Raw genomic sequence first — 9,454 nt, 5'->3', positions numbered from 1 at the left:
TTCAGCTATTTAGTATATATATATTCATAGATAAAAATTTTATGAAGGAGAAAAACTAAAATGCGGCTGCGGCTATAATGAATGTACGTCATAAGTTTCCACCCTTGACAAATTGAAACAAATAATTCTCTATTTGTGTTTAACATAAGCTATAATTTTTTTGAAAAAAATAAAGATAATAACAGTTGAAAATAACTCCCAAGTAATCAAACTTTAGATATAAAAAATAATCTTAAGAGTAGTAATTAAGTAGAAAAATAATATGACTTTTCCTTAACCTCTATTCTACCACAATTTAGCATTTTAAGTATACCGATTTAATACTGTGAATTATTAAATATAATTTATCATGAAACATTAAAAATCAAATTGAAACGAAATAGAAGTAAATACTGCCCTGTAGATTCTTATAAATTTGCACGAAAACTCTTATCTATGAAAAATGAATGGTAAAACGTTGTTTGTTTCCCTAAAATTGAGATCGTTTCGTGTCAAGGTATATTTTCTTCGATTACAAGGAAACTTTTTGCATTGTAAACAGAACATCATCAATTAACTTGGTAATTATTAAATTTAAAGTTCATGAATATAATTGATGCAGCAATGATTTTTTTAAAGTGATCGTCGTGTATATAAGCGAAGCTCACTTTGAAAATTAATTCGTTCCAAGAATAAGAATATATTTTTCAAAAATGAAGTGTTCATTAGTTGCTGCTGTATTGGCTTTTGCCTTCATCATTAGCTGTGTTACCGCAAGTGATGATTGCTCTAATGTGTTAAGCAGCTATTTGAAGAAAAAGCTTGGTAAGATTTATTATTATAATTATTTAGTGCTTCAAATAGAATGGCTGTGAATTTACAACTTTTAAACTGTAATTAAATATTTATGAAATTCAAAACAGGGAATCAAGCAAGTTAGCTATCAGGTGCAGTATATTTTACTTCCAAAGGAGCCCATCGGCCCTAATGATGAAGCACTCTTTCAGTACAATCTGACTAGATCTTAATTCTGAAGATACAATGTAGATATTAAATATCTGTGGATAGGATTGCAATGATGGGTTTTTGTGGTATTCCTCTCAATGCCCAACAAGTTAATTCCACAGTCTCTATTCCCCATCAACAATCGAATTTTTTAAGCGGTTAGAACCGTTGACGCACGTAAAGAATTAAAAATGTTTAATTTGTTTAAACGTTAGGCGATATTTCCTCTTTCTTCTATTTTTATTTATCCAAACAAACGATTGAGTATTTAATAATTGTTTTTATATAAAAAGAAACAACTTTTATTTGAGATCATAAACATTGTCTAGCCCTTTGCTGGTTGTATTTCCTATTGTAACTTTATCACAACATTAAAATTAATTTAAAATATACTTTGCGTAGTTGAGAATTTGATTGGGGTAATTTACACGGACAACTCAAACCAAATCCAGCAAGAATGCTCACTAAGTTCCCGCAAACGATAAACTAAATATTATTATTAATCTGTTTTGATGTTGTAGTTTGTTTCTAGATGTTTCAACTGAAATCTTCAGAATATTGATCGAAAAAAAAAATTTTGTTAAGAACTACAACTTTAAGCAAATATAATGTTCAAAGAGTTGGCAGTCGCACATCATTTACCTTTTTCAAGTTAAAACTTTTACAAGCCTGCTGGTGGCTCTGTGTCTTTGAACTCGGTCAATATAAATATACAATTTTGAGTAGTAAACGTTTGAGTTCAATATGAAATAAACTTTCTGATCCGCAGTTTTTAATAGTTCACAAACACAAAATTGTTCTGGGAGGAATTTAATAAACTGAATGTAGATTAACAAACTGGGTGTGATTTAACAAACTCACGAATAATTGAACGAACTTCATCTTAAAGATGTTTGTGTGCTTATTCAACAAAACACCTTTGATTTAGCATAAATAAATTAAATACATTTTTTAATTTTTTTTATTGAGTATTTATCACTTAAAACATTATAAATAATAGTTGTCAATAGGATGAAAAGGAGAGGAGCATAGTACACGAAGCAGAATCTCAAACCTTGACAACTTCAGCTATTTAGTATGATATTTGAAAAATGAAGATCCGATTTTTAAAATTAATGTATTTTACTATTCATTTTCCTGATAAAAATTTCAATTTATTTACACTCATGTTGCCTGTTAATTATTTACTCAAAATATTTGTTTAAATACTTATAAAATTTGCTTATTTAAATACTTATAAATTAAGTATCATTTTTTTTAAACAAGGTGTCGCATAATATCTCTGATGGTTGGTTTAGCTCCATAAATTACATGAAATGCATACAAAAATAATTACAAATTGCTTTATAAGTAAAAAAACATTATATGCAATTTTTTTAAGTGATATTGCAAAGATAAATAGATAATCGTAGGATTTTAAATTTGATGGCAACAATCAGAAGTTAATGACCATTTTTCCTTCATGACCAAAGCTGCTGCAATGATTCTGCAATGACTAATTTGCTATTTGCAATTAAAACAATTCTACTCTAAATTATTTATTATGCTTTTGTGTCGCAAAGTTGCATATCTGCAGCAAACGGCCAGTACTATCTACCAGATAGTATTGAATCGTCCTTCAATACTATCTGGCCGTTTTGGCTGGATAGTATTGAAGGACGATTGAGCAATCCAATAGCATTTTTCTTGACACAGAATGTTCAACTTTTTTCTAATAAATGCGAGGTGATTTTAAGAAATAAAATTCAATTTGTTGCGTACAAAGTTACATATGTTTATTTCAGGAATATTACACAAATTGAAATTTTTGAATTGTAATGAATGAATTGATTTGAAATTTTTGAATATTTGAATCTTTATGTCCTTTTTCACAATGTTCCAGAAATGCAACTATCAATATTTTCTCATTTTGCGTAATGTTTCAGAAATACAACAAATCATTTTTTTTTTCAATTAAATTACAATTTTATAATGCAAATTATTATTATTTTTATGTGCTTAAAATAATGTATTCTAATGTATTAGAAATTTTTAGGAGGTATTGAGGGTTAAAGTTACATTGTAAAGAGTTAGTTACATTATTATTATTAATTCACGTTCTACTACCAAATGATTTACAACTTTAAAAAAAAGTAATTTTTGTTTTTTTCTGTTTTTAGCTTTATGTATGCTTACTAAATGTCAAGTACTGACAAAAAAAATGATAATGTAATGTTGAACAGCAACAATAATAATTTTTTACTTACTTAAAGTAACGAGTTATTTAACATTGTTTTATGTATTTATTTGTTATTTTAGAAGTAGCAGAAAGTGGACAAATAGAGTGCGCAACGAAGCTAAAAGTAAGTATTATGTTTTGAAAATTCTTTATGCCTCAAATTTGATTACATATATTTACTAGCTACATCCGGCGATTAGCTGGTCCGCCTTTTTAAATAAGTAAAATTTCAAGTACTTCGAGATTTAAAATCGTACAGACAAAAATCAAGCTATTATGTAAATATAATCAACTCACCTTGCTCAAGTAAGAAAAGAGTAGCAAAATAAAGAGTAAAGTAAAAGCAAAGCCAGTAATAATCGCTAACTTGGCGAGATTTATAAAAGTCGCCAAGAGATGTGCTACTCTAGGAATTTTACCAAAACTGTTTCTTCAGTACAGATTGAATCATTACATCGGTTATTAAGACCATTAACATCCATGACCAAAGAATGCAGATTTTTAACATCTCGATGTCTGGTCAAAAATATATTATGATATTTTTCTAATTAATCTAGTTTCTACATTGGTGTCAATAATTTTGGTACTAGCCGGGTTAACGCGAAAAGTCACCAAGCAATGTAAACCTCCATTAACTTAATTTTTCTACGATTTTTTAATTTTTATTTTATTTATTTTTTAAGCACTGAACAAAACAGACGTTAACAAAAAACTAAATCAATTAAAAGAGTAGAAAAAAATAATAAAGAAATAATTGATTTTTCTTGCATTCGGCTAATTGAAAAAAATATCTAACTTTGTTAAAACTATTCAGCAACATTCACAACCAGTTTCACCCGCGAATCAGATTCACCCGCGTAAAAATAATAAAGCTGTCTATTATCACTGGATAATAAAGATTTTACATATAATCTAATAGAGAGTCTGATAATCTGGCCATAGACTGTATATATAAAGAGTTGATGACTTTTAAATCATTTACATACATTTTTCATAACTATAACTTCTTATGATTATATTTATTTCTTTTACAGCTTGCACAGTACATGTGTGGAGGTGATCCAGAAAGAGCTAAAGTTACATTTGTAAGTAATAAAGAAATAATTTAATAATAATAAAGTAATAAAGAAATAATAAATTTTACGGTTATCATACTTGTAATGATTTAAAGTGGTTAGGGTTCTTTCAGAAATGTTAAGTTTTGTGTCATAATTTTTTAGTTAAGTTTTGTGTCATTACAATAATCCACTGTAGGTTATCAATGCAAGAAGTGCATCATGTACATACATGCACTTACCTTCATCATACTTGTAATAATTTAAATGTACTTTTCTTTCAGAACTGCTAAGTTTCTGTCTTAATTTTTTAAAGCAATTAAAAATTATATAAATTATTAAAATGATATAAATTTAAATTTGTTTCGACAATAATCAAATAAAAGACTAATAAATAATTAAAAAAAAATTTTTTTTGTGTATGGAATGGTCTTTGGAAGAAAAAAAAATTATAACTGGATATCAAAAATTTTAGATTCCCCGATATATAGGGAAACACACAAAAACTGAAATTAACATTCAGGGTCAAAACTTTTGATCACTCTTCTGCCCAAAATATTGCGACCATATTTCTTAAATTGAGATTGACCCATATTTCGATGGTCAAAAATCCAAATGAAGGAGACAAAAATATGTTAATAAAGAGAAGATACGTTTTTGTGTCTCCTTCTGTAACTCAATTAATAGAAAACATGAACTAATTAGCATATTTGAAATATTTCTTTTGAGCCTTTAGAATTGGTACTAAGTTTGTGAATGTGTGATCATTAAAACAAAAACGTTGTTTAATTTAATGTCTTTTTTCCCGCACTGTGTCTAGGATCTCAAAGTTGTGAATAATGTATAGGTAAAAGCATTAAGAAATAAATGTATGTGTTCGTTCACGCGTCAGACTTTGTTTACAACACCGTTCAAATTCTGAGAATTTGTGAATAAAATATGCACGATATTCAGTTCTGTAGAAAAATAGTGATTTCTCAATAATTATCAGTCTAGCTTTTTAGGCCATTATGACAATGAACTTTACATTCTGTTAGATTATATTAGTACTTTACTTACAAGACTTAGCTTTTACTCACAAGAGGTATTCAATATGTCCTAGTAAGTACGCAATAAAGCTTAAGAATTCACGTGTAAAATGAGCACAATATTCTGTACTATAGTCTATAACAGGGGTGGCCAATCTCTTTAATAGTCGAGCCATTTTTCAAAATTTGAAATTTTTAAGTAAATAAAAGTATTAAATAAAAGTACAAAATATGTGTATTGAATTTAAATATTAAAAATTGAACATTTATTTTACTTCTCTTGATAGTTCTTTAAAATTTGGTGAATAATTGGTGACAGCACTTCTCAGTAATTCTTTGAGATGCTGTTTAGTTAAGACTGATCGGTGTTTGAATTTCACGAATTTTAAAGGGGAATAAAATCATTCACATAAGTACGTTGTTCCGAATATTGAAATAATTCGACAAGCAGCCTTTTTTAATTCTGGATACTTCGATTCTGGTACAAATTTCCAAAATTCGGAACATACGGAACGATAATAATTTTTTAAAATATAATAGTACAAAAATGAAAAGGGAACTCGGGTGCATTTATCGAGAGCCGCAAATAATCCTTCAGCGAGCCGCAGGTTGGCCACCCCTGGTCTATAATAATCAGTCTACATAATTGGTCAGCATCTATGATCTAATTTTGTAATTCGGATACCTCAAAATCCATCATTAGTTACGTACATGCATCCTCTCAAGAAGTTCAAACATTTATTTATAAAATTTTATTGTAAATTTATGTCTTTTAAAATAAATTTAAAATTTATTTTCCATTCCATACTCATATTTCTACAGATTGATCATTTTGTTTCATTTACAGCCAAAATTGGTGGAATTTATAAAGTCGAAATCAGCTGATGAAAAACAGGAAATTGGCGTAAGTCATAATACATCTTCTTGTCTGCATACTGAATTTAGATATAGTGTAAAATCCCTATTTTAAACAGAATATGAGATTTCAATTCAAGCTGTTTCTCCTAAAGAATAATGCAGCGTTGTTCAATCGCTTGATGTGGAAGCTTAATAAGAATTTTTTGTGCGGTTCATATTATACTGAGCACAGGGGTTCGTTTCAATTGGAGATGCATAAAACAGACCTTAAGACTCCAAAACTTTATTATCAAAAACTTCCAGAAAATCCAGCTATTTCTTACACTCAGTTACAAATTAAATTGCTATTTAGTACATAAATCACAATCTAGTGACAAATCACTTTGAAACCTCAGACTGTTTAAGGAACTCATTAAGGACTCGCAAATCAGAACACAAGAAGACTAATAATCTCTCTTTTACTACTTCTGCGAGGCATACTCCTATTTGTACTGGCTTGGTGACGAACTTTCGATATGATTCTAGACCAGTGATTCTCAACCTTTTTTTTGTTGCGGCACACTTTTAACGATTGTAAAATTTGACGGCACACAATGAAAAAAATTAGATTAAAAGTTGTTTAATTACCTATTTTACACTGTGTTAAATAGTTTGTGATAATAATTTTGAATGTGAAATAAAATAATATGTACTACAAAAGCACATTTATAAACGGATTAATTATTTCTTTCGACTAATTTTTTATTAGTTAGTAACAGTTATTTAGTTTTTTGCTAGTTATTAATTGTTAGCTTGTTTTCTATAGTTATTAACTGTTAGTTTTTTTTTAACATTAACTATTATTTTTTGTGATTTCTTGTTAACTAGTTTTTTTGCTAATTATTAAATGTTAGCTTAATTTTTGTTAGTTATCCTTTGTTAATTTGTTTTTTATACATTTGTTTTTTAGTAATCCTTTGTTAATTTGTTTATAAATTGCATAACTTACTTCAATGAATGATTAGCTCTTACAGCATTTTTTAAAATTGTGTGTCATATGCAATTTAAATACTTCCATCTTATTTTAAGATTGTCAGAGACAAGACAATTGCCGACAAAGTTGTTTCCGTGGTTAAAGCGTGAAAAAATTATAAAAAGTATACATATACACTTTTCTTTAATTTAAACTTTACTCATAATAAAAAAAGCATTATAATTTTTATTGTATAATTTTTAATATTTGGCGGCACATTTTAACAATTTGGTGGCATGCAAAAGTGCCGCGGCACAGTGGTTGAGAATCACTGTTCTAGACAATTCTCGTATAACTCCATAAATATTAGTCTACCACTTGGAAAGCAGAATTATCAAGAACTATCATATCGTCGCCAAAATTATCTCCGATTTGGCATAAATGTCGATAAACTTAGCTTTCCATAAGAAATGCATTAAGAGTTATTTTCTCTCTGCATTACGTTAAAATCACGCGACTTTTTTGTAAATTTTCTAATTAAACTGTTCAGTTAGGGTCCGTTGAGATATTTAGCCTCATAACAAAAGAATAGATACAAAATTATACACCTATTTACAAATTCGTAACAATATTGTATCACCAAGTTAACTTAGGAAATAACTCTCTTTAATATTTCAAAATAGGTTTTAATCTACGGGGTGATTATAAAAAAACTTAACTGACATATGACCCTCCGGACAGAATACTGTTTGATGGAACCTAATGCCCTCTCACGGTTTCAGTTACAGTGTTCATAACTTTCAAAAACCCAGCATATTTCAAAATTTTCTACTCTTACTTTTTTGAACAAAGCGCAATCTTTACAGTAAAATACCTAGAATAGATTTATTCTCTGATGTACTTAAGATTTCTTTACTTGTTTGCAATAAAATAGACGTCATAAGGAAAAAAATTAACAGTACAAAATATTCAATAATACACACATGTTTAATTAAGTTTATAGTTCTTATGAATATTAAACAGCTGTTGGGGACGGAGAGCATAAATAACTCCGTTTTGGGAAAATAAAATTTAAAAATTTCTTTAGACAATGCATTTGCGATTCATCCATATGCTTTTGATTAAAGAGTTAGAGAAGAAATTACGAACCAAGGATATCATTCATTCGATTTCAGCTTATATATTACGAATAATTACTTTAAATACGTATATTGCCAAATTATGCAAAAATATATAAAATATCACTTTTAAAAATGTACTAGTAATATATATGATCTCATAAAAATAGCATAAATTTATAACAATACATTTAGAACGTGGATAATATTAGCTAACAATTATTAAAAAAGTTAAAATTTTTGAAGTTAAATTATTTAACTGAAAATAACAAAATCATAGCTACGTTTCAGTTAAAATTCCTACTACAATTGGATACTTACAGCTCAAGAAGAGGAATACATCTCATGGTTGTGCCTAATCACGTAGTTGTGCAAGGCTTGCTAAAGTTAAAGTTTTTAAGCTTCGTTTATTATCATGTTGAACCAATTCTAGGATCTGATTTAATAGGATACCAGCAAGTGATGTCACGCGTATGCGTCAAAACTGATTGGCTACTGAATCATGGCATAAGCAAATGCTACAATTTACCCACGCGTGACGTCTCTTGCAGGCATACAATTATGAAAAAGAGAGGAATTGCAAATTTTCAAAATAAGTTTTAAAGGCAGATTAATATGTTTCAGTATTTTAAGAGATGAAAGTATATGCAAACTTTTTTTTCAGTTGTGAACTTACTCGCTATTGTTTCATAAAAAGCAGTGAATTATTCTCTTTAATTGATTGTACTTAAAAATGCTGATGTTTTTTTTTCCCCATTAAAATGTAACTATGAGCTGCAATCAAAAATAATTTAGCTTTGAGATGGAATACAATTTTTATAAATCCTCCGGATCACTGGACTTGATATAAAAATTTCAAACAACTTAATTTCTTTTTTTTTTGAAAAACAGTTAATAACTAAAGGAGCTACTTATAAGCAGAATAAACTTTTAGTTATGGAGAGATTTAGCACTATTCCTTAGCATATTTCAGCTTCTGTAATAGCATATTTCAGTTTCGAATGTTCCATACAGTGCAATTACAACAGAACAATCTCAGTTTCAATAGGACATGAGCAGAACATACACCGAAGAGCCATTACATTATAACCACCCTGCTAATAACATGTAGGACCACCTTTAGCCCTCAAAACTGCTAGCACCCGCCGTGGCATTGATTCCACAAGGTGCTGATAGGTAGTCTGAGGTATCTGGTACCAAGCGCTCACCAACTGGTCCTGCAATTCCCTCACATTGCGAGG

General features: G+C 28.7%; 1 protein-coding gene across 1 annotated transcript in view; it reads left to right on the top strand.

Moving 5' to 3' along the window:
* Positions 1 to 642: 642 nt before the first annotated feature.
* Positions 643 to 9,454, top strand: part of LOC107450734 (uncharacterized) — a 10,199-nt gene continuing 1,387 nt past the window's right edge. Inside the window, exons 1-4 of the mRNA XM_016066609.3 lie at positions 643 to 804; positions 3,283 to 3,326; positions 4,237 to 4,287; positions 6,133 to 6,189. Of these exons, the coding sequence (XP_015922095.1) occupies positions 693 to 804; positions 3,283 to 3,326; positions 4,237 to 4,287; positions 6,133 to 6,189 (264 nt within the window). The 5' untranslated portion in view covers positions 643 to 692. The remainder of the gene's footprint in view (positions 805 to 3,282; positions 3,327 to 4,236; positions 4,288 to 6,132; positions 6,190 to 9,454) is intronic.

The sequence above is a fragment of the Parasteatoda tepidariorum genome, chromosome 8, assembly GCF_043381705.1.
Source record: "Parasteatoda tepidariorum isolate YZ-2023 chromosome 8, CAS_Ptep_4.0, whole genome shotgun sequence".
In the NCBI taxonomy this organism is placed as follows: Eukaryota; Metazoa; Arthropoda; class Arachnida; order Araneae; family Theridiidae; genus Parasteatoda; species Parasteatoda tepidariorum.
This window is presented reverse-complemented; position numbering and strand designations above follow the sequence as displayed.